Genomic DNA, 25,718 nt, shown 5'->3' with positions numbered 1-25,718 from the left:
GGAGTTTCTAGGTCAGAAACTATAGGTGGCATATTTAAATCACGTCAATCGTGTGCAAATTGCTGTGAGTCTAGGGTCATGTGCGTCCTTAGGGCCCTAACTTAACCAGCTTGTAGACCTTGTACGATGTTCATGAATTTCCAAATAGCCGGACTTCTATACTCATGCCCTAAATCACGAACTCTCAATTTCGACCGGAAATTGTTTATGTTGACGTCAACGGCCCTATATAGTATGATCGGCACTAACGTGGATAATTTTTGTAATTTTTTAAAATAAAAAAAAGAACAATGAAAAAGAAAAACTATAAAATTTTTGAAACAAAGTTACAAAAGTTATACATGTCAGCGCCGTTAGTCATACATTGGTGCCACGTAGGACAGCCGGCGTCGACGTCAGCGATTTCTAGCTAAAATTGGCTAGAAGGACCATATTAACAAATCATCAAAATATTTAGAGCTAAATTGGCAAATTGAAAAGTTTACGTTAAATTGACATTCGTATAATATATTTAGAACTTTATTTTGGTAATTATCCATTTAGATGTCATACAATGATTTAGATCTACATCCCGAAAGAATATAGAAGACACATTTTTCTATTGTTTAAAAGAGTTTGATCGAATCAAAAGCATTTCATGCCACATGTTAGTTCCGTGGTGGATAAATTAAATTTCAAACGGTGGGAATGTGCTCTTCGCTTAAAGCGAAACCGTGGTATTTCCTCTTGGGTCTTAAAATGACAATTTCTTTGGGCATCTATAAACTTATCGTGGAAGTGGACTTGCAAGCCGATATTTCACTGCTCCATAAATCAACCCTCTCTCAACTTTGGCAACACGCTTGTTTCTCAAATTCAGAAATTTTTATTGTATTTCCAGCATGTCAAATTTTTGCATAAGTTTGGGGAAGGAAACTCATGTGCTGATTGATTAGGAAATTGGGTCATTCACTCATGTGATGTGAATGACACCTTAGTTTTAAATAGGCCGTCGATATGTTTGATTCCTTTATTATTAGGAGATCAAGTTGGATCAAATTTCATTGTGCGAGTTCTACAGTAGCATTTGAGCTTCGCTCCTTTCATTATATAAAAAAAAAAGATTCTATACACCCTGTTTTCTTAATTTCTTTTACAAAAGCTTAATTGGGCCGTTCTTATAGGTTCAAGGCTCGTTCGTTCACTTATGCCTGGAGGTGAATATAGAGAGGCTATCTCCCACCCAATCTGTTGGACATCAAACCGGCTCCTTCCTTCGTTAGGAGATCAAGCCGGGATTTGCCATTCCTAACTTTAAGAGCCCAATTTAATTTGGGGCTTAGACCCATTTCTCGACCAAAAGCAAGACCTTAATCAATCATATAAAACATATATCGTGGAGACATTACGACATCCGTTTGACATTTATTGACCAACACGCTGTCTTGTCCAATGATCATGTCTTCAACAACGGCGAAATTGGATCCACATCTGCATTTATGTACAAAGTTCCAAAAAGCTGGGCCCCACGAGCTTTTTACCTGACGAATATCCAGATTTTCAGAGCACGTTTAATTTAAGAATATTCGGACAATACTAAAACGATTCCAAAGTCTTAACTGATTTTTAAAAAGTAAAAAACGAAAAAAATCAGATTGTAAGCAGCCTCCTTAATGGCCAAGTCACCCACGGCCAACCTCGTGACGTGGAGTAATTCTTATTTTAAGCGGTCGCAATATGTGGCAATCATCACTTTAATGCAGACTAATAACTAATAGGAAAAACAACACATGATCTTTAATTAAATATCCAATATGATCAATGAATTTTTAATTTAATCAATATAAACTCCGAACTTTTCGTTAATAAGCAATTTGATCCCTAAATTTTTAATTAATTTAATATAGTCCATCGACTTTTGGTACGTGTTCAATTTAGTCCTTATGCTTTATGAAAATGTATAATGTTATTCCTCAACTTGAATAAATAAAATGACAATATTGAACATTTTCACATAGTTTAGTGATTAAATTGAACATGAACTAAAAGTTCAAAGACCACACTAAACAAGTTAAAAATTTAGAGACCACATTACATATTAAGGTAAAATTCAGGGATTATAGTGAACAAATTAAAATTCAGGACAACATATATTAGATTAATCCATGAATTATTTAATACTACACTAATCTAACGGCATTCAAAATATCTATTGTGTTTTCTGACCAAAAATAGAAAAAAAAAATCTATTGTGGAAATTCACGCTAATATGTGCAACGAGATAATATAATATATAAATCGCTAAGTAAAGAGTTAAGCAAACTTTGCAACAGAACTAAAATTATCTTTTAATTTTATTAATTTATAATATATGGATAATTTGCTGAATAACATATAAAACTAAAATTCAAGTGTTTTCAGCATCATTTTTTTCGTGCGACGCCTGAGACCTCCGCTTACCGGTCCGACGACGCGCCACGTGTCACCCGCGAATCCCCACCGATCAAAACATCAAAGCCACGCGAAGCATCTCGGCCTTTCTTCCTCCTTAATTAAACCCGCCCTCACCTCTCTCCTCTCCACTCCTCTTTCTTTCGCTGAAACGATTCACGCGAAAACCGCCCTCATTTTCTCTCGCTTTCTCGCACTTTCCTTCCGCCGAGAAAACATTAGGGCTTCATCCTCCGCTCCCTGAAGGATCCGCGAAGAGGTCCCGATCATGTGGGCGCAGCCGCACCGTAAGGATGTGGAAGCGGGGGCGAGGCCCCTGTACCCGATGATGCTCGAGAGCCCCGAGTTGCGGTGGGCCTTCATCCGGAAAGTCTACTCGATCGTCGCGCTCCAGTTGCTCGCCACCATCGCCGTCGGCGCCGTCGTCGTCTCCGTCCATCCCATCGCCCATTTCTTCGTCAGTACCAGCGGGGGCTTGGCGCTGTATATCGTCCTCATCATCACGCCTTTCATCGGTGCGTTTTCTGAATTCCGTGTTGAATCCGTCTCGTCTTTATTTCTCCCGGCGCGTCGATTGGTGCTGGTTTTGATCGGTTGAGTGACGGTTTTCATTTTTTTTGTTGTTGTTGCAGTTTTGTGTCCGTTGTATTACTATCACCAGCGGCATCCTGTGAACTATCTCCTGCTCGGGATCTTCACCATTACCTTGGCGTTCGCGATTGGATTGACGTGTGCATTTACGAGCGGTGAGCTTTGTTCTCTTATTTGGATGCGGATTTCATTTTTAGTAACATTTGATTGCTTAACTAAAATACGGCAATACAAGTCAACGAGCGTTATGGAGATGGCATCTTTGATACAATTGGGCAGATAGGCTTTAGGTGTTTGCTATGTTTGTGAATATGTATGATATATTGATTTCAGGAATCTCGTAATTAAGTTGAATCGCAAGAGGGAGAATTTGAAGTGCAGATGGAGCTGTAAATTAATTTACATAGAGGTTCTACATGGAAGAATGGAAATGTTTCTTTATAATCAGCACAACACTATGATCTCTGACATCTTGGTTCATCAAGCTGCGAAAATTTATAATCTGTCCATGTCCATGCTTACTGAATACATGAAAAAATTAAGGAGGCGTGGCAATGGATTCTCTCTTGAGTTTATGAAGCTAGAGTAAGTGTGTCGGGGATGATTTAGCGTTTGTGAACTGTAGTAGCCACATGAAGTAATTCCAACTTGTATATTTGTGGTTTTGATTGTACCCCAAAAGATGGGGCTATGCTGCCTAAGCAAACTGTTAAGGGCTAGATATCTGTTCTTGATAACTAGATATTATGGCGTTGTGGTGCTGCACTGATAGCCTTTTGCTCTGTGCTCGATCATCTGCACACTTGTGTGCTTGTTTGATCATAACTAAAGGTTTTAAGCAGTAGGTTTTGCATTTGTGCCCCATCACCTGAATAAGTATGTATGCTTTTTTGATTAGATAGTAGACCCCTTGATATGAATAAAGGGTTTGGTAGACAAGTGCCTCAAGGGCACTAACTAAGCTGAACCAGAAAAGGGGAAATACGATATTTGAGGTAGTTTGAAAATTGAAGTACACAATTTAAAGTGGCTAACTTTTTGAAATAGATAATCTGACATTTTCAAAGCATAATTAATGAGGCTTAACTAGTGCATAGCCGGACATAATGTGGTCTGGCCTTCCCTGGACCCTGCAACGTGGGAGCTTCTTGCATTGGGATGCCTTCTTTTTTAATTCACTGAGGCTTAACTAGTGCCTTGGGGGCAACTCTCTAGCATTTTCTGAAAAATTATGGTGATGGAGTCTTTATACGTTCGTTTTTTATTCTCTTGTGGGGTGAGATGGGGTGGGGGTTTGGGTGGGTGGTTGAGAGTCTCTTTTCCAATGCAATTTTCGGTGTAGGAGGTGGCACCATCTTGCATGCCTGTTTGTGCTTGTTAATAAAGCTCCTAAAATCTAGTCATTTATGCTGTTTTGAATGGTAACAGGGAAGGTCATATTGGAAGCTGTTATATTGACTGCTACGGTAGTTGTCAGCCTTACTCTCTACACATTCTGGGCTGCTAGGAGGGGTCAGGATTTCAACTTTCTCGGACCCTTCTTGTTTGGTGCCATCATCGTGCTTCTGGTGTTTGCAATGATACAGGTAATTGAGCGGGAACAATATGTGTGGTAAGCCATCTGCTACACAGTCTGTTTATGTGAAGTTTTAACACTCCTTTGTGGTTGTTTTTGTTGTGGCTGCAGATCCTCTTTCCCTTGGGCCGGCTCTCTCTGATGATATACGGGGGCTTAGCATCGCTTATTTTCTGTGGGTACATCGTATATGACACAGACAATCTGATCAAACGCTACTCATATGATGAATACATCTGGGCTGCAGTTGCACTGTACCTCGACATTGTCAACCTATTCCTATCTTTGATGACTCTCTTCAGAGCCGCTGAGAGTTAGACAGTGTTATTCTGATCCGTCTATGTCTTTTCTGCCCCTCTTGTTTCTAGATCTCTCCTTCCATCAAGTGAACATACCAAACAAAAAAGCAAAAGGCTGTTAGTCTGTGTTGATTGTATAGAATGCTTGACGCAATGCATTCCCATCCCACCCATCTTTTTGGTGCGACACCAGGAGTTGTTGATCGTTGTAGCCATGACAAACATTGGATGTGTATGCATTGCAGCATTTTGTAAGTTTGAGGGAATGGTCTATGGAGTTTTAAGTATATATGGGATGACGTTCCTTGATTGCCGACATGTTTCCGGGGAGTGGGATGAATTGGATTATTTTTCGTTTAAGAGTCGACAGAGACTGCAGTTTATACATGATGCGTTGTTTTCTTCTGTAAATCGAGTGTGGAAGGAAGGAATCCATCTCGTGAAGAAACTGTATTCTTAATAGCTTTTGTGGACTTGACTTTGCCCCCAATTAAGGCACCCCGATGCAATTCTTAATAGGAATCACCACATGATTGTTGACTTAACAAAGGAAAAGCAGAGCTTTGCTGATTTTGAAAAGGTGGGCGACCTCAACATGCTTGGAGAGGAAGTCATGTTGATTGTTCCCCCGAATGAACGTGCAAAGCCAAGTTCGGTTGGTGCGAGTCCATGAACCCCACATTTGGAAAACGAAGTCATTAGACGAGGAACGATAGTTGTTCATTGCGACGGTGGTAACTTGCTAAGGCCCTTTTTAGTTTCTTTTATTTGAAATATTGCGGAAAATCATTAGGTATGAATATTCGTCCTTTCAACTTCTTATAATTTTGAAGTCGCGCTTTCTAAAATGGGATGAATTGAACATCAACAGTGTTTTCTTCAAATTCTTGCACAATTAGAAGATATCCTTCCTTGGCAAATCAATTATCTCCATGCGATGAGCGAGATATTTAACTAGTTGTGTCTCAGCATACAAAGAAGCAATCTCGATCCGTTGAGTTGGTGGGTCTCCTCTATTCCGGACACTACGGTGGAGAATGTTTGCCTCTTGACTTCCGCAATCTCACGAACCAGAGTCCGTGGTGATCAGCCTTTCATTGGAGAGTCGATCATTCGGTAAGAAGCTGAGAGCATCTCTTTGCTTTACTTAATATCAAGGGGATGGTCATTTGGCCATAATCTATGGACAAAGCGAGAAATTCATTCCCTACATATGTCTGATGTTTCATCCTTCCATAAGATAATCCACAACAAGTCCATCTCAAGGCATTCATACATGAATTTATTCACGATGTTTCGCTGTCCGGGGATGCAGCGAAAATCCATAAGGAGGATAAGTAAACCTCAAGCAGAAAGTGAAAATTGGGAAATGGCTAATTGAAGATCAAAAGCTTCCCGTTGTGAACATTCAAGCTGAGTTCAAGAGGTGCTCGTTCTTTCAGCGACCATGGACAGAAGCCTTGATACACCTTGTGTCCAGATCTCGTATTCCCGTCTATTCTTGCACTCGAACTCCACGACGCCCCGTGTTGCCGTCTTGAGCCCGAAGTAGCGGCGTTGCTCACCGCCGTCGAAGACATGCCTTCCTGGCCAAGCGGGCACATCCTTGTACACTTCCACAATGGCATCTGATTTTCCAACAAAAGGGAATGGTTAACATGGCTTTCTCAATCTGGGTCTAATAGAATTGAGATCGGGATATGCATGAGACATCTGATGATGAAGGAGAGACATACTCTTGTCCTTTTTGGTTATGGTTCCAGCAACATGTTTGCTCTTCATCTTCAGGATAACCTGAAAAACAGCGTAAGACTCGGATGAACATACAATCTGATGACGAAGCGTGAGAAATCCTGCGTCGTCAAAAACTGTCTCGGACAATGGTCATATGTTCCTCCAATTGCTTCAAGAATCTAATCCTTTTGAAAATCCTGATTTACTAAAAGCCGACTATACTATGTACGCTGACCAGCATTGGATTGACGGCAGCACTGTCTACAGACAGTTCCGTTGAGCAATGACAAAACTAAAACAAGATCGGGGGGATCGGTAGATTTATTTCAGTGTTTGCAGCTCTTAAATTGTTCTAGATTCACGGTTCTAATCACGATAAAACAAGACTAGGGGCATATGAAAATCACAATACATAAGGTAAAAACACACTATCAAAGAGCAACGCGAACCTGGCCGGTGTGGTTTATGTACGCAGACACAATCTTCCAGTGAAGATCACCTGCGCCGCAAAAATTTACTCAATATGTGAATGAATCCCCAGTATCATCTTCACCGGATTTCCGGATTCGAAAAAGTACCTTTACGGGTGCGCTTGAGAAGCTCGGTGCCCTTGGCAAGAAATTCCTGGATGCAGACACCGAGAAAGTTATCTCCAGCCGCAACGAGTTCGCCACCATTACCGAAGCTAGGATGGCTGGCCCTTCTATCGGCTTTACCACCGCATCCGATCCCGACCCCCTTTTCCACGGGCAACACTGCTGCAATATTCCACACCTCCTTCATCGCTCTAGCCTTAAGGGTTGCTGCTCCACGTAAAGCTGCTCGGCAAGGACAGAAGCCACCATACTGCGTAAGCACTATGTATAAACTTGGGAGTAAAATAGATTCCATTGCGAAGAACTATTGTGTGCCCGTAATCTCAATCGTTTGATTCTTCAAAAAGAGTCATCAGTACCTGTTGCTGCAGCAGCAGTTAAAGTCGTGATGTCGTCGTGCGAACGTACGTTGACGGCAGAGCTCACAACGGAAGCCAGAAGGTCGCGCTCGGCTCCCAGGGTCTCTGCGGCCTCCACGCACTGTGCTGCCACCAGTGTGGCCGCCGAAGCCACCGCCATGTCGGTCTTTGCCGCCTCCTCATCCTTTCTTGAAGAAGAGGAGGCCGCTGTGGCAGCCACGATCGCTGCTACTGCCGATGCCACTGAGGCGACGGAAACAGCGGCGTGAAGCCGCGCATTCTGGACTCGGGCCTCCTCTTTCTTCTTCTCTCGCCTGTCCTTCAACCACCTCCCAACCGTTCTCCCCCCGCCTGGCGTGGTGACGCTGGCGGCAGCGACAGAGCGGCCGCCTGTGAGCAGCGGTTGCAGAGTGTTGTGGGAGCGGAAGAACTGCCATCATTACAGACGGTAATCAATTATGAATAGCACTAACTTGGTATTAGAAACATCAATTAGCACATTTTTCTGGGAGCACTGTGACAACTACTTGCAGCATGCACTACCACTGCAGAAAGTAAATCCCACGTATAAAACCTCATATGAAGGGAAAATATCGGGCCGATCTAATGCATGAAAATCGTTAATGTTGTGATATTTATTCGAAAGACTCATGTAAGACCCACAAAATCAATGGTTGTGATTCGCCATTTTCATCTCCAACTCAAGAATGGATTATATCGTTCAGGCGCCTAACCTAATTTAAGCGGCGAGTACTCTAATTAGAAGCTCTGACCAAATTAAAAAAAAAATCTAATTAGAATCTCCAAGCAGATGAACTATTGTCAAGAAAGAAGAGAACTTCCCACAGGAAAAAAAAAATGAAAAGAAAAAGAAAATCTCCGCAGTTAAAAGCAGTGGCAAAGACAAATGAAAAGGCTGTGTTGAGGAGAGAGGGGGAGAGAGAGACCTCAACGATGTCGTCAAAGTCATCAGGTGGAGAAACGGGAGGGCTGTCCTCCGCCAAAGAGCCGCCGCCGCCGCCATTCAGTGGGCCGCTGCTATGAGAAAGCCTCCCGGACGTCAATGGCGACACCTCCTGCAAATTTCATTACCCACTTGAGAAAACCAAAGCAATTTGATCATGACGCAGATTTCTTTATAGTACGTATAACAGTATATGAATCTTTCATCACTTAACTGAAAAAACCGTAAACGTATGGAATCTAAAGCTCATTATCTGCCACAAAAACCGGTTTTCAAAAAAAAAAATTTAAGCTAACACGACTAGATGGGCTATAATCTATATGTAGTAACTATTCTTACGTGCTTGTGATCACATTCCAATCCAAGCTGCAACTTTTTTTTTTCCTTCATAGTGATTCTCCACTCCAGTACAATCACATTAATGTTGCGGTAGATCGAAAGAGATAACTAGAATGCAAGTGTTTAGCATCCCAGTACTCACCGACTGAGACATTATGCGCTCGAGAACGAGCTGCGAAGTGGCGGTGGAATTGAATGAGAAGCGATGATTCGAAGGGAGAGAGCTCGCGAAATCCTCGACACCGACGATGGGCTCTTCGTTGATCATCAGCTCTTCTTTAATTATTGGAGTCGCGCATGAGGAGACATTGACGGACTTGCAAGAAGTCATGGAAGGAGTGACGGCAGAGGTGGGAGGAGGAGGAGAAGAAGAAGAATGATGATGGTGACGAGCGAGAGCCTTGCACACTTCGAGCGCCGACACGCTCCACGTCCTCGACAGGAACTCCATCGGCTCCTTTGGGCTCTCCAATATCTGACCTCCGCCCGCGTTCGCGAGCTCCGGCTGCTGGCGGGTGTGGCGGTGGAAGGTGGGGGCGTCCATGGAGGCGGGTGTTGCGATCGCTCTTGTGGAGGGCGGTTGGCGTTTCAAAGCAAGTAAATATATAGAGGAGGGCGATTAATTCTCTGGGGTCATATGTCTGGACTCTCAAATCTTATTTAAGAACTCACATCACATGTACATGTTCACGTGAATTCAACTCGTGCAATATTATTGTCCTTTCTTTTCTTTTTTTTGGGTCAATTAATATTGTCCTAAAGTTGTTAAATTGCTTCGTATGAATTCCGGGACATACAATTCTAGGTATTTTCTGGGATAAAGGGAAGAAAAATATTTTATCTTAACTTAGGGAGTGATGGTGGGCAAGGTAGACTCTACGTTATCTTCGGATAACTATCGTCGGGTAAGGTCGTATAGTAGCGTTCTGCGCTTGAGGTGAATCATCGAACTTCGGCTCCTACATCGTCGACTTGTGCTTTGCATAATTCTCTTGTGGGATCACTTAATCCACAATGGAGATGGATTTACTTGTGTCAATATGACAAAAATATTGTCCGTCTTCCACCAAAACCTTTCAACTTTACAACCTGAGACACTAATAATCCGAAATTTTGTTTGTGTCAGCATTACCTCAAACTTATATCACTACGACAAAAGTTTGGATATTGACATCATAGTGGATATAATTTAAGGATTTTTGTGACACAAAAAATTGAGATATTAGTATCATAATGGACATAATTTAGGGTTATTAATGACAAAAAAAAAGTTTAGAGTGTTAGTATTATGGTGGGTGGAGTTTAAGATTTTGATGGTATTGACCCATAATAAAATTCATTTTCCAGGGATGATGTGAAAAAAAAAAATAGCATGTTATGTTGATATACATAAATACTTGTCCTTGATTATATGAACGTTGGAAATCGACTTTTGTTTATCTAAAGTCATCGTTCTCCTAATATTTTCAATGTGATAACTTCAATTTTGCGAATTTGACTTATCTAACCCCGAATTATAATTCGATACCTTGCTAACATATCAAACTAACCCGTCATATGAAATAATGTCGTGTGACTCATGAAGTCATAACAAGAGCGCTACGAGTGATTACGAAAAGAGATATCAATTTGGGTAAATGTTCACCAATAAGTTGCTCAACACTCATCAACAAAATAATCTCTTCTCATTCGTCGTGGGATTTGGGATGTTACCGTAGGCAAATGAATTCGTTCATGTCATTAATCACATTAGATGTGCAATTTTTTTTTGTCCCCCTCCATGATGTGTTGTCCATTTTTAACCATGTCCTGTGGTCCATGGAAGTGGTGGGTCAAAGGAGGAGGAAATAAAGTGGACCAGTCAATGGGGAAGAGGAGGGAGGGGCATGTGGTGGAATTTGCGCTTTTTTAATCCTGAGGGGTCGCTGGCTGGCAGAATCGCCAGTGCTGCTGCGAAACCCCCACCTCGACCTTGATCTTTGGCTTAAGGAAAGATAACAAAAGGGGCTCGAGGATTATGCTTTTTTTCCATACAGATGCCTCAAAAGATTGACAAGTTTACTTGCTTTCTGGCCTTTCAGGAAAGAACAAAATCGGCACTTTGCAGACAATATCCTCCATAAAAACGAGGGTCTTCGTGCTTTTGTGGTAACAAGAATGTTTTACTTGTTGTCTTTATGGGAAAATGGCACAACTGATCTCCGAATTTTTGCCAAATATGCAAAGTGGTCCCCGAAATTTGGTTAAATATGCAATGTGATCCCTTCACTTTCGATGTATATTTAACTTAGTCCTTGAACTATATGATATGTTCAATAGTATCCCCGAACGTGAACTAAGTGGAACATATAACAAAAGTCGAGGAACCGCATATTTCATATTAGGTCAAAATTCAGAGATAACATTGCATATTTTGATCAAAGCTCGGGAATCATTTGTGCCCTTATCCCTCGTCTGTGCTCGCATAACTTCACCTATGACTGCGAAACACGGTCCTACGAAGAGCCCCGATTGTCCCAAGAGAAGATGGAGAACCGACAGGAATTTGCAGACCCTTTTGGGTTTCGACCTGATGCTGACTGGGGAGAGAGTGATTTGAATATGCTCCCAACAAACGCCAACGACGAAGCGGACGTCTTGGAGCTGTCACAAGACCCGACATGTCCGGAGGTCGGGACAGGATGGAACAGTACCCGGTCTCCATGGATCCATTAAAGTACGCATGTTCTTGCTATAGTCTTTGGGACGATGGGCACCATGGAAGGACCACCAGATTCCTTTTCTTCCTCAGCTCGTTTGAACAGCTGTTGGGCCCGTGGGTTTCTTGTTTGGTTATCGGAGTGCGCGTGCTTTTGAATCACGTCGCCTCAGCTTTGCTTTTCCTTTTGCCCTTGCCCGCCTTCCTTCTTCCCCACTCGCAGATGATGCAGGAGTTGTCAGCTTTTGCTATTTAAAATCTCTGAATCCTCTCGCCCTTCTGCTTCGTCATCGCTTTAGCAAAAGGAGCCCTAACCATACGTACATGACATGCACAGCCCTCTCTTTATTCCATCTGCTTCTTCAACTCCTTTTTCTCTCTGTTCTTCTTCTTCTTCTTCCCTCGTTCGTTCGTACCCTTTTGTCTAATCTGCCTTTGCAGTTTTGTGTTTGCGTCCGGCTGGCTGGGCCACCTGTTTTTCTCAGCAGGGTTCTGGTCTTTTGTCCCTCCTTTATCTCTTCTCTGTTGCCACTTTATTTTCACTTGTGTCTTTTTTTTTTTTTTTTTTTTTTTTTTTTTTTATGACCCAAGGAACCCTCGCACGGCCGACAGCCGGGGATAAACCCTGGGGGTAACACGTGTTAGCCACCACACACGTGCCACCGGTTAAATCACCATGCGATGCCCTTGGGATTCGAACGCTCGACCTTTTGCGAGAGGAAGAGAACGCTCGACCTTTTGCGAGAGGAAGAGTGCGCGAACAGGCGGCGCCACTCAGGTGGGTGGTTCTACTTGTGTCTTCTTCATCATCAGTTCTTGCTAGTTTCTTCTTAAATGCCTGCCTTGTTTATATTCCGATTTGGAGCATTGTACATTAATACAGATTATGTTTAAGAGTTCTTAATTCGTCGATGCATTAACACGTGTAGTTTTCGTGACCGTCAAACTCTGTTTCAATTCCAAGACGTTTGACGTCGTATGTCATAATTCGCGGGGCTCTCCTTTCCGAGTTCCTTTGGTTTCAATCATTTTGGCAAACACCAGACACTTGTTGATAATAGAATTTGATCATACAGGGGGCTGAGTTGAACGAAACCCTAAAGTTGGGCCTAACTTGTTGTCCAAGCTTATCCGTCTTAGCATAAATCTTTAAATCTAGCCGGACTTACATGAAAGGTCTTGTCAAAGACCGACACAACATCACTCTTTCGGCTTATTTGGGTCGAGGGGGCCGAGCCTAAGTTGATAGTATATGCTTATATCCAACTTCATCCTTGATCGTTTCTCAAATAATGCATGGAGTTTGCAAGTGCAAACGATGTGGTTCTTTTAGCTGAGTAAGGCTTAGGATTGAAATACCATCTCTTCTTCAGCAATTACAAAATCAAATGTGGTGGTTCTCGTGAACCAGATGCCACTTTAACGTGCTTTAACTAGCTAGTATATCAGCGGTGCAGCTTTCACAGGCTTGCCAATCCGGGCTTAAGCATAGGGCCTGGGCCCATTATGGACTAAGGGCTTGTGAGTGATGACTACGGCCCATACGCGTTCACGACTGACTAGTGGGGTCTTGAGTCACATGACGCACAAAGAAATGCGCTTAACCCGCGCTTTGGTCATTCACAACCTCTTTGTCCCCAAATAATGACATGAACTTAGACTTGTCAATTGGGTGAGTTGGGTCGGGTCATAAATAATCCGATTCAAGTTGACCCATTAACCAATTTATGATCAATTTATGCATAGTGTAAATTTCTCGATTCATACCCGACCCGACCCATACCCATACCCAACCCATACCCGACTTGACTCCATATCATTAAAGTACTTCTAAATTTAATCAAATCTAGGAAAACTTATTTCTTAACACTTCTAAAAAAATTATATTACTAAATGATTATGGACAATTTTTATATTTCTTATGTTTTTATATTTTTTTTTATAATTTGAAAAAAATCTGATTTTTTTATTTTTATTTCTTTTAAATTTTTGATTTTTTTATTTTCTTCTAAGACCAATGAGGGTCAGCCGGCGATGCTCAATGGTTTTTTTTTTTTTTAGACCAAAAGAGACCGGCGAGCATTGCCACCCAACCCTCGCCGACCTCAAGCTAAAAAAATGTGTTTATTCTAATTTCCATATTGCAATATACCAATGAAGGTCTCTCTCGAAAATTCTCCGATTTAGTACTTTCTTGTCTCACTAATACCCCATCAAACCCGCAACAAAAAACATGCATGAGATTGGCAACAGAGAACTTTTAGAAAGGTAATTACTAACCCAAAAACCTTATCATGGAGTGCGAATCGCTAAAAAAGGAGGAAGAAAACAAGTTAAATTGGGAAATTTGAAGTAAAATTAGCAACTACACTAGCGAGGTGTCGGAGACCGAGCATCACCGGAGTTCGAGAGGCGCGAGTCGCTGGGGAGGGTCGCAACTCTCACCAACGCCGACCACAAGCGAGGGTTGGCCCGCGCCCTCACCGGCTTCGTAGGAAACAAATTAACAAACAGAATTAAAAATAAAAAATAAAGGTAAAAGAAAAAAAAAACAAAAAGGAAAGGAAAAACAAACAAAAAGAAATGTGAAAGAAATGGCAAAGGCCTCTTAAGTGGATTACCTTAAGTGGGTTGTAAATGAATTTACAATGGACCCATTTATAACCCACTTATTTTGGCCTCTTTATTTTGAAGAACCATTATGTTGGCTTGGTAAGTTTGTTATGACCTATTTATGACCAATTTAAATGCTTGTGGGTTATTAAATGGGTTTTAGACCCATTTTGACAGGTCTACATGAACTATTCCCTTCGGGCCGACGGAGTTGGTTGAAGCGTTGCGGGATTTTCCAGCTTAGGAATTGGATGTCATATGTTGGAAATCCTACCAACAGAGTGCATAAACCGCTCTAAGTCGAGACATCTAAATAGGGCAAAAGACCCCAAATTAATTGGTTCATAGAGCTTATACGGCACCCCATGGGTCTCTAGATATAGTCAAGTCTCCATGCTTTCGTGACCCTAGATTAGTTGTATGTAGACCTAGAGCAATTGCATGATGAATCAAGAAGTCTTAAAAAAATGAGATGACATAAAGTTTGTGGGGTTTTTTTTTTTTTTTTTTGTGATAAAAAAGGTTCTTGGTTTACCCAACTATGTTTTGGCGCATTTACGATTCAATGTGAAACCATGCTTTACTAAGTCCTCGAATAGAAGTCAACTCGTGGAAATCAAGCTTCCTGGAAAGAACAAAAATTGGAGTGGTTGCATGAAATTTACCCTGCACTGCACACCGTTCCTCCATGTGTTGGTTGTTCGACAAGCAACTCCCAACTGAATGACGACATTTAACGCTCGTTGTTTGTTGCCGACCTATCCGGCGACTTCCACCCATTCTGATCAATTCTCAACCGTAAAACATCATGGGAGAGGGGACGTCAATGTACCTTGGTGAGGCTGACGTCAACCGATGACGTGGCGATTGCGCGTCGTATCCGCGTGCTCCTCTTTCCTTGGAGGTGATGGAGTTGACTTGGACAGCTGACTTGGTAGTTTCGTGTTGGCCCACAGGTCGATTGGAGATGTTAATGGCGCGAGCTGGTTTGGTCTATAGGCACTTTCGGCCCAAACCGAACAAAAGCCCGCGCCGGAAAATTTCATACCCCGACCGAATCGATAAGATCACAGCTCGAACCGACCCCGATAACTTGGTTTCAAGCTGATACACTTCAATGTACAATGCACATCGTTAAAAAGTAAGGGAAAATTATTCAAAAAATTTTAAATTTATTGCAATTTTACCAATTGGGTCATAAATATTTTTATGTTTGGCCAATTAAGTCCATCCGGCTAATTTTATAAAGAAATAGATGAGGTGGGCACCTGTCATTCTACGTGAGATGACCGACGCCGACATGAATAATTTGTAATAATATATTTTACTATTTTTCGAATTCATTTTTTTTTTTCTTTGTATTTTTTTTTTTACAACTATGGCCAACAAGGTCGCTAGCCACCGCCAAGGGCTAGCGACCTTCACCTGGTATGGGTGAGGACACTAGGCCCTTGCCTAGATCCAGGCAAGGCTGACACCCTTGCCGTTGGCCCTTGCATACCACAATTATAAAAGGAAAAAGAAAAGAAGAGACATAGCAAATTCAAAAAAAAGTTAATGATATATTATTAAAAATTATCCATGTCAATGCCAACCTACCATGTAGGACGGTTAAAGTCCACCTTACTGATTTCTAGCCAAAATTAGCCGGATGAACTCAACTGGAAATCCCGACCAAAAAAAAAAAAACTCAATTGAAAAAATGTGAAAATGTTTAGGACTTAATTGTCGCAATTAAAAAGTTCAAGACTTTTGAAAAAAAAAAAAAGATTGAATATCGAATTAGCAAAAGTGTAATACATTTGAAATTTTTGGACAATTTTCCCAAAAAGCAAACAATAGTTTTATACAACATTAAAATGGAAAGGATTATATAATCATGATTAAATCAAATAAAACATACCCAACGCAAAATATATCTATTTTCTTTTGGTCAGAATATGTATATATATATATATATATATATATAGATATTATATTAACTAGCTAAAGTTGAGAACATGAAAGAGCATGATAACTTTTTTTGGTGATTATTCAAGAAAAAATATCTATAAACGAGGGACTTTTAATTCGACTGTGAGAATTCTTAAATGGGAAGACGTCCACGGCTATATGCTAAACTATGAAATTCACTAGTCAATAAGACAAAAGGTTATTAACTACATTTCTCGATTTGGTTTGATTTTATCGGTTTGAAACCGAAGCAATGGGGCAAGAAATAATTTCTGCAAGCCGAAGCATAAACGATCTTGTCGGTTCAGTTCTTGGACGAGGCTTTTGAGCAGAACTTCCATAGGCAAGAGGTGTGAGCGCCACGGGGTGTGAAGCGATCTTATACTCAACGAAATCACTTTTACTTTCCATAACCAGAATATTTTTTTCTAATTAAGTCAACTAGTGTAGGGATTCGACCAAAAATGAAAAATTAGTATAGGGAAAAATTACCAAAGAAATCCTAAACTTATCGTGCGATAACCAATTCAATCCTAAATTTTTTAATTTTGCTAATTTAGTCATAAATCTTTTGACAATTTGCCAATGCAGTCCGTTCTATTAATTTTTGCTGAAAATCGATGACGAGGATGTTGGTTGTCCTACTTGGCACAGTAGACGCCGGCATGGACGATTTTTGCAATTACGGAAAAGAAATTCTAAAATTTCTTAAGAGAAAATTCTAAATAAGAGCTTGAAATGCCACTATTTTCTCAAATAAGGGTTCAAAGTGGACATTATTTTAAACAAGTGCTTGAAGTGCCTTCATTATTTTAAAGAAAGGCTCGATCAAGGGTATTTTCATTATTTACAATTTTCTGATTTTTTTCCTTTCTTTTCGCCGTTGGCCGATCTTGGGTGATCGATGACCACCAGAGAGGGATAAGTGGCCTCTCCCGGTCGGGGCAAGGGCTACCCTTGCCGGCTACTGGCAAGGATCGCCTTGCCCGCCCTTGCCGATGGTCGGCCATCGCTTGAGACAAGCCACGGGCAAAAAAAGAAAAAAAAAAATTAAATAATGTAAATGACGAAAATAACCTTGGTCAAGCCCTTTTTTAAATAACGAGGGCATTTCATTTTCTATGTTTGAAATAATGTCTATTTCAGGTACTTGTATGAGAAAATGAGGGCAATTCATATCTTTATTTGGAATTTTCGCATTTTTTACTATTAAGGAAAAAAAAAAAGAGAGATATGTCATCTTGATGACATTAGAAGCTACGAAGTAGTTTCGACCCAAAAAAAAAATAAAAGAAGCTACGAAGTAGTTGAAGAATGGCACTGCATGTGGGCTCTCTCTCCAGATAATGAACTTTATACTTGAAAATGGAGAGAAACTTCGTTAGCGAAAGCTAGCGAGAAGCTTCACAAGTTTTAGTCAACGCTCTAACAAAGGCCAAAGCAGGCCTATAATATCCCAATTCGCTGCAGCTTTCGCACCGCCCCTTTTATCACTTATCCATCGCACTTCTCCGTCACTGAAGCTATAAAAAAGGCCTTGACACACATCTTCTGCATCAGCGCTTTTCCCTTTTCTCTCTCTCTCTCTCGTTTCTGTCCTGAGTTTTTTCCCGTGGCAATGTTGGATATCACCGCGGACTCGGTAACTCAGGTGGCCTCCAACTCTCTCGCCGTCTTCTGTTTCTGCAATCTACTGATAGTCATCATCCTTATGTCCCCAAAACCCAGCTCGGATTCCGACGAGGGAAGCGAGTTTCATCTTCCAATTCTCGCCCACAGCAGCCTGGTGGATGAGCAAAGAATAGACATTGAGCGGTCGCCCGAAGATGAGGGGACGTCGCCGGAGGTCCTGGAGTTATTATGCGTCTGTGAAAACTTGGAGAAGGAAGGCGGGGGCTACAACGATGATGACGAAGATGACGACGAAAATGACAGCGAAAGTAATAATGACGATGAGAATGACGACGACGAAGACGACGGCGAAAGTAATAATGACGATGACAATGACGACGACGAAGACGACGAAGAATTCAGAAGAAGGGTTGAAGCTTTTATTGACAAGGTAAATAGGGAATGGAAGGCAGAGAAATTGAGAACGCAGTGCCTATGTGAGCAAGTGGATTTTTGAGAGCCAATTTTGTACTAAGTTAAAAAACTCAATTGTCAAAGATTCCCAATCTCTGTATCATGATAGTAATGACTAATGAGGCCATGTTGTGTAATGGTCACCCAAAAAATCAGTGAGTATCCTGAATGTATAACTAATCCTTTGAACCGATCAAAGCAAGCTGTTTAAGCATCATCTCTGGCGGTATTATTAGCCAATCTTCAGCGTTCCCGTTAGAGTGCTTGAAAGGGAGAACAATGTTAGTATAAAGCGTAGCATCAATCAAGAAGGGTTAACGTAACACGCATAGATAAGGGAGAAAATCTGAAAATTTCTCTGGATCAAGATATCTACACAGGCCAAAAGGCTTGAGCTTAACCAATTCGTAGGGCTTGTGGCGTGTCCCAGGCATCCGAGTCTCCACACTCGTGCCTTCAGATTATAATACGAAAAGACATGATCAAAAGTTTTTCGCTTGCCCAACTAACTATGTTTTACCACATTTACTATTCAATGTGAAACCCTGCTTGAGTTATGCCCCACATGGAAGTCAACAAATAAAACTCAAGGAGGAGTCAACGGAGAGTGGTTGCATGAAATAAACCAGTAATCTCTTCCTCCATGTGTTAGTTGGCGGACAAGCGAATGGGAAATGAATCTGGTGACCTTGGCTCTTTCTGATTATTTCTTGATTGCACAGCATCGTGGGAAGGGATGTCACTATACCTTGGCGATGCTGGCGTCAGCCGATGACGTAAGCAATGGGTTGTCACATCCTTCTCTTTTCTTGGAGGGAGATGGAGTTGACTTAGACGGCTGACTTGGCACTTTCATTTGGCCGAATATTTACCTACGGCTACCAGTCGATTGGGGATGTTAATGGTTGATTTAGTTTTGTCTTGAGGTACTTGCAGCCCAAACCGAACGGACCGGTCTGAAAAAAATCTCTAACTCAAACCAAACCGGTAACAACTTGGTTTGATTGCACATTGCAAAAGGGCACTTTTAATGTCAAAAGTTGTGTATGGAGATCACTTTGACGCCAAAAATTTCAATCGTATAATTTTAGTATCAACTCCGATATTTTTTGTCGAAAATCCGACGTGGCACTTTCTTATTAATATATGACGTTGATGTGACTCACTGGAGGCCCACAACGAAATTTTTTTTATTAAATTTATATTTTTATTTAAAAATAAGTTGAAAAATTCATAAAAAAGCTATAAAAAAAAAAAGAGGGATAACTAGGCGGCGAGGCAGCGCCTCCCCACCTTGGTAACCCCCCTGACCATGCCCCACCGTTGTCGGCAGCGAGGGTTACATCAAGCCCTCGCCGCCTTTGCCTATCTTTTCTTTTCTAAATTTTTAAACTAATTTCAATTTATTTTAAATAATTTCTGTTAATTTTTCTTTTTTAAAAAGCTATTTTTTTTTTTAAAATTTTGAAGCCCACGTGGAATCCACGTGGACTTCATTTTTTTAAAAATACTAATTAAAATTCAAAAATTAATTAAAAATGCCATGTATTGAGATTGGTTGTAATTTTTTGCCGGAGGCACCAAAGTTATCATTTTTTTTTCCCAACTTGGCAATAAAGTAATCGAATTAAAACTTTTGACATCAAAGCGATCTCCATACATAACCTTTTGGCATAAGAAATGTCCTTTTGCCGATTGCACATCGTCAAAATCAAGCCGATGCACAAATAAGAAGCTCAATCCTTACCTTTTTTTTTTTGGCCTTAGCTCAATCCTTACTTGGGATGTAGAACTTCTATGTAAAATGGAAACCCTTATAAAGCAAGCAGGATTTTATAAAAGTATTAAAACAAAGGAGTTTAATCGCGTTAAACTCAAACTAAGTATCCATCACACATATGAAACCTATTCCAACTAGGTAAAGTTAAGAACATGGAAAGCCACAATCATTTTTTGTAGTGATTATTCACATAAAAGAACAATATGAGTATCATAACTTTTATACTGTATTTACTAGAGTACCATAACTTTTTTTTTTAATCACTTAAGTGTCTCCACTTATCTATGCCGCTCATTTGAGTGTCATAAATTTATTTTTTTTTGGTAATGACTTGAGTCCCATATAACTTTTCATCTTATCACTTAGGGCATGCATGAAAACGCTTCTATCTTCCATTTTTTCTATTTTTCTGTTCCGAGGAACAGGTTTAGAACAAAAATTGGTTTGATAACGCAAATTCATTTTTCTATTTTCAGGATAAATTTTTTGCCCAGAAATAGGTTTATAACATAAATAAGAAGTAGAAGTCTACTTTTCCATTTGTGGAATAAAAACAGAAATATGAATTCTTATCATTACTCGCTGCATCTCTCTTACTCGCGATCTCTCTCTCTCTCTCTCTCTCTCTCTCTCTCATATCCCTACCTCTAGTCGCCATTTGTTGGCTACCAACCCTTGGGCACAAGGCGCATGCCACCGTATCTATGGTCCCTAACGGCTGCCCCTCTCATGTCCCTTCCTTCGTTTGCTAACCGCCAGCTGCCATTTGCCATCCGTCAACCGCCATTCGCTACCTCCAATTGCCGACGCCCGTTGTTGGTCTCTAGTCCCCGGCTCCCATTCGTTCTTCTTCGTTTGACATCCGCCGGTTGTTGGTCTCAATCCACTCTTCACCGTCTACCGGTCACCGACCAATACCCAACGACCAACAACTATAGAGATTTTATGCCGTTATCAAACGAATTTTTATTTTGGGAATAAAACTTTTGTGTCGTTATCAAACACGTGTCTTTGCTCAGAAACTCGTTTGGAGAATAGATATAGAAAAGTATATTTCTAATCAGAAATAAAGCTCAAAAAGAGAAAGGTTGTCATTCACGCCCTTGAATACCATTATTTTGTAAAAATGTTCACCACAAGTACTATGCCCATCAAATTTCTGGGGTTGGGCGGAATGGTTTTAAAAATTCATGGCACTCAAGTGAGCATTTTTTTAAAATTTATGGCACTCAAATTGTTGAAAAGAAGATTCTAAAGGTCTACATATTTCCACGCCCATCTAGTTGCCACTCGAACTTTGCCTCCACGATGCCGCGTGATGTTGATCCCTCCGAGGATGCCACCCTCATTGATGCCTTTCTGTCTCTCTCAACACTTTACCCGCGTGATCGCTTGCGGATGTCTCCACATAGTCTCCTTGGCGACTCTCTGTGTTCATCATTCCGCTTCTTTCGGAAGGCCACTTACTGCAGTCTCCTTTATCTTCCAGCTAGTTCCTTTGTTTTGTTGGTTGGTTTTCTTGGTTGGCCACTTGTTTGGCCTTTCTTTTCCGCTGTTAGCTTGTTAGCCTTTTGGCTCTTGCCCGTATTTTGGATGTATTTTGCGACTGGTCACCGTTGAACTCTCCATGACACCCCTCGTGCCATATTGAGTTCATGGTTTTTGTGCCCGGTATCTTTTGTATCTAGCTTTTTGAAAGATCTATACATACTTGCCTTACCAAAAAAAAAAAAAAAATTGTTGAAAAGAAAGTTATAACACTCACATGAGTGCCGTAAGAATGTCATGACATTTGTGTTGTTCTTATCCCGATCATTCAAGATTCAACATATGTGTTAACAATCCACTTTTAACCCGGTCGTAGGAAGACTATAGTCAATAAGACAAAATCTTTATTAATTACGTGTATCGATCTGGTTTGATTTCATCGGCCTACTGAAATATATAACACTAAAACCAAAGCACTGGACCAATAATTAATTCTTGCAAGCTCAAGGATAACCAATCTTGTCGGTTCGGTTGAGGTTTTTAGTTTTTGGTTTCCCTGGGCGCTTCTAATTAAAAGACAACTAGTGTAGTCCAATGGAAACATCTCAAGTTTTTTTCTTGGTTCTTTCTTCTTTAGGGGTCGTTTTTCTTTTTCTTAGTTCGTTAGTTAGCATTTAATAACCGTAATTTCTGGCACAAGGTCTTCCTCCAAGTGAGAGAGAGAATGACATCAGAAATACAACATCCCAGTTCGCAGTAGCTTTCACACTACACCTCTTTCGTGAGGTCAACAGCTTATGCTGGAAAAGCTTCCCCATCACACTTCTCCGTCACAGAAGCTATAAAAAAGGCCTCGGCGCACATCTTCTGCCATCACATTTGATCGGCGTTCTTCCCCTTTTTGACTCTCCTTTCGTTTCTGTCCCCGAGTTTTTCCTCGTAAGCAATGTTGGATCTCACCGCGAACTTGGTAGCTCAGGTGGCTTCCAACTCTCTCGCCGTCTTCTGTTTCTGCCATCTCCTCCTAGTCATCATCATCATGTCCCCGAAACCCAGATCGGATTTCGACGAGGGAAGCGAGTCTCATCTTCCGATTCTCGCCCACAGCAGCGTGGTGGATGAGCAGAGAATAGACATTGAGCAGCCGCCCGAAGGTGAGGAGACGTCGCCCGAGGTGATGGAGTCATGCGTATGTGAAAACTTAGAAAAGGAAGGCGGGAGCTACAACAGCGAGGTTGAAGATTATAACGAAGATGACGGCGAAAGTAATAATGACGACGATGATGAATTCAGAAGAAGGATTGAAGCTTTCATTGACAAGGTAAATAGGGAATGGAAGGCAGAGAAATTGAGAACACACGATCTATGTGAGCAAGTGGATTTTTGAGAGCCAATTTTGTACTTAGTTAAACTCACTTGGGATTGGACCGGCCCGGGCCGCCCCCCGAAAAAAAAATCACTTGGGATTGATTCCTAGTCTCTGTATTGAGGATGATATTAATGACTAATGAGGCTATGTTGTGTATTAATCACCCGAAAAAACTAGTGAACAAATTATTACGGCCCGTTGCTCGAAACAAGATAGTCTCAAATTTATTGTATTTATATCAATTCGGTTCTAAACCTTTTAATTATGTCAATTCAGTGTGAAATCTTTTGACGATTTGCCAACATAATCCTTTCTTGCCAATTTTGATCGAAAACGCTGATGTGGTGGTCCAATCAGTGCCGATCATTCTATGTGGTGTAACCAGTATTGACCTGGACATTTTTTTAAATATTTTTCTAAATATCTCTTTTTTTTTCTTTTTTCACTGTTCTTTTTTTTTTTTCCCTTTCGTTTTCGTCGATGTTTGATCTCAAGCAATGGCTGGCAAGGGACAACCTTGCCCGCATCCAATGAGGGCTTGCAGGCCCTCACCCAGTGGCCGATGAGGGTCGTCGGGCCGTTGCCCAATGTATCTATGCCTCACAAAGAAGTCAACACATAAAGCTCAAACTAGAGTCAACAGAGAGTGGGTGCAATGAAATTACCGTAGTACCCTCTTCTTCAATGTGTTGGTTGGTGGACAAGCGATGGGCATGGGAAATGGAAACGGGGCCTTCCAACTGAATAACAAAAATAACAATTGTTGTTTTTGCCAACCAATCTGTTGACTTTCCCTCGTTCTGATTAATTCTTGATTGTGCAACATCATGGGAGAGGGATGCCAGCGTACCTCGGTGATGCTGATGTCACTCGATGACGTAGACGGCTGAATTATTTTAGTTCTGTGGAAAATGGGAATCATCAACAAGCAAACGGTAATTTTACAAAAGCATCAACAAAGGAGTTTAATCGTGATAAAACCAAAATAAATATCCATAACACATGAGATGCCTATTCTAACTAGCTAAAGTTAAGAACATGAAAAGGCACAATAACTATTTATGGTGATTATTCAAGAATTAACAAATCTATTAACCACTCACTTTCAAATCAATGGTAGGAAATTCTACTCAATAAGATAAAAAGCTTTGTTTATTGCGTTTATCGATTTGGTTTGATTTTTTCGGTTTGAATCGTATAGCACGGAAACCAAAGCAATGGACTAGTAAATAATTCTTGCAAACCAAAGCATAGCCAATCTCGTCGGTTCGGTTCGGTTTGATTTAGGTTTTGAGTTCTTGGTTTCCATGGAGGTTGCTAATCAAAAGAGAACTAGGGTAGTCCAATATTTATTTCTCATGTTTTCATTTAGGGCACGCTTGACAACACTTCTAGAGTAGAATTTCTACTGCAAAAGTACTTTTAGAGTAGAAATCCGGTTCGTAGTGCAACTTTTGAACTAGAAATTCATTTAGTTATCTAATTTCATTTTTCTACTTCTAGAGCATTTTTTTGCTCCACAAGTAGTTTTGAGAGAGAGATGGGGGGCAATGGTTATGCCATCTAATGACATCAGAAGCTATGACGTTGTGGGAAAATCACATTGCATGTGGGCTTTGCTCTGTCTCTCTCAAGACAATGCGCTCCATACTAGAAATTGAGGCGATGAGTGCACTAAAAGGCTTAAGCCTTATTAAAAAGTACAATTGAGTCTTAAAACTTTCAAAAAATGCAATCAAGTTTCAAAACTTGTCAAATTTGATGTAATCAAGTCTCAAAACATGTTAGCATTTTCCATTTATCAAGTTGGACAGAGTCAATGAAAGAGCTTATTTGAACAAACTTGACAAGTTTTATGACTTGATTACATTTTTTGAAAATTTTTGGACTCGATTGGAATTTCATGACAAGTTTTAGGAATCGATTATAATTTTTTAAAGTTTTAGAATTCAATTATAATTTTTGAGACTTCCGTTACATTTATTCCAAAATTCGAGAGAATTTGGGATAAAAAAAATCATAAACCTATTGCAATTTTGTCAATTCAATCCTAAACTTTTTTTTTTTTTTGGCCGATTCAATCAAAAGGATTTTATAATTATACCAATTCTGTCCATCCAACCATCAGATAACATTATCTTCTAATATTTTTCAAATATTTTTATTTCATTTTAATTATTTTTTTTCTTTCCTTCTTCTTTTTCTTCCTCCTAGCCGGACCGCTTAGAGGCAATGGCCGGCAAGGTTGACCTTGCCAGCCCAAATCTAGCAAGGTCTCGGTTGACGTCAGTGAGGCTTGCCCCCTTTCCGACACCGACTGGGCCACTAACTCAGACGTCATCCACGTTAGCATTGACCTGCATCCACGTCGGTGTCGACAAGCCAAAATTAACCAAATATACTAAATTGGCATAATTGTAAAATATTTATGACTTTTTTGATAATTCTCCTTTTATATGAACGGTCTTGTCAAAGACCGACACAACATTGCTCTTCGGGCTCATTTGGCTCGGGGGGCTGCAGGCCATAGGCACCGGGCCTAAGTTGATAGAATATGCTTATCTCCAACTTTAGCCTTGATCATTTCCCAAATGAGGTACGGAGTGTAAATAAAAAACGATGTGGTTCGTTTAGCTAATTAAGACTTACAGGATCGAAATGTCATCTCTTCTTCGGCGTTTATAATATCAAACATGGTTGTAGACTCGTAGCAGTTCTTGCGAACTAGATGGCCACTCTAAGGTGCAGCTTTAGAATGGACTTTGGGCAGTTTTTCAGTAGTGCAGCTTTAATAGGCTCGCCGGTCTGGGGGTTAAGCATAGGCCCATTATGGAGTAGGAGATT

The 25,718-nt window shown here is 40.7% G+C and overlaps 3 protein-coding genes across 3 annotated transcripts; 2 read left to right on the top strand and 1 right to left on the bottom strand.

Annotated features, from left to right (window-relative positions):
• Nucleotides 1–2,547: 2,547 nt before the first annotated feature.
• Nucleotides 2,548–5,151, top strand: LOC115751999 (protein LIFEGUARD 2). The gene is made up of 4 exons (XM_030690017.2): nt 2,548–2,945; nt 3,063–3,176; nt 4,450–4,607; nt 4,709–5,151. Exons 1-4 carry the CDS (start codon nt 2,699–2,701, stop codon nt 4,913–4,915), a joined length of 726 nt encoding a protein of 241 aa, XP_030545877.1. The 5' UTR covers nt 2,548–2,698; the 3' UTR covers nt 4,916–5,151.
• A 1,076-nt stretch (nt 5,152–6,227) lies between these two features.
• Nucleotides 6,228–9,584, bottom strand: LOC115751997 (VAN3-binding protein). The gene is made up of 7 exons (XM_030690014.2): nt 9,031–9,584; nt 8,533–8,661; nt 7,586–8,015; nt 7,209–7,448; nt 7,080–7,129; nt 6,633–6,690; nt 6,228–6,524 (listed from the first exon to the last, which is right to left on the bottom strand). The coding sequence occupies exons 1-7, from the start codon at nt 9,430–9,432 to the stop codon at nt 6,316–6,318; spliced, it is 1,518 nt and encodes a 505-aa protein (XP_030545874.2). The 5' UTR covers nt 9,433–9,584; the 3' UTR covers nt 6,228–6,315.
• An 8,129-nt stretch (nt 9,585–17,713) lies between these two features.
• Nucleotides 17,714–18,297, top strand: LOC115752013 (trigger factor-like). Its single transcript, XM_030690035.2, has one exon. The coding sequence runs from the start codon at nt 17,771–17,773 to the stop codon at nt 18,278–18,280; it is 510 nt and encodes a 169-aa protein (XP_030545895.2). The 5' UTR covers nt 17,714–17,770; the 3' UTR covers nt 18,281–18,297.
• Nucleotides 18,298–25,718: the final 7,421 nt, after the last annotated feature.

This window comes from Rhodamnia argentea, chromosome 7 (genome assembly GCF_020921035.1).
Source record: "Rhodamnia argentea isolate NSW1041297 chromosome 7, ASM2092103v1, whole genome shotgun sequence".
NCBI lineage: Eukaryota > Viridiplantae > Streptophyta > Magnoliopsida > Myrtales > Myrtaceae > Rhodamnia > Rhodamnia argentea.
The sequence above is the reverse complement of the archived record's forward strand: the minus strand, read 5'-3'. Positions and strand labels throughout refer to the sequence as shown.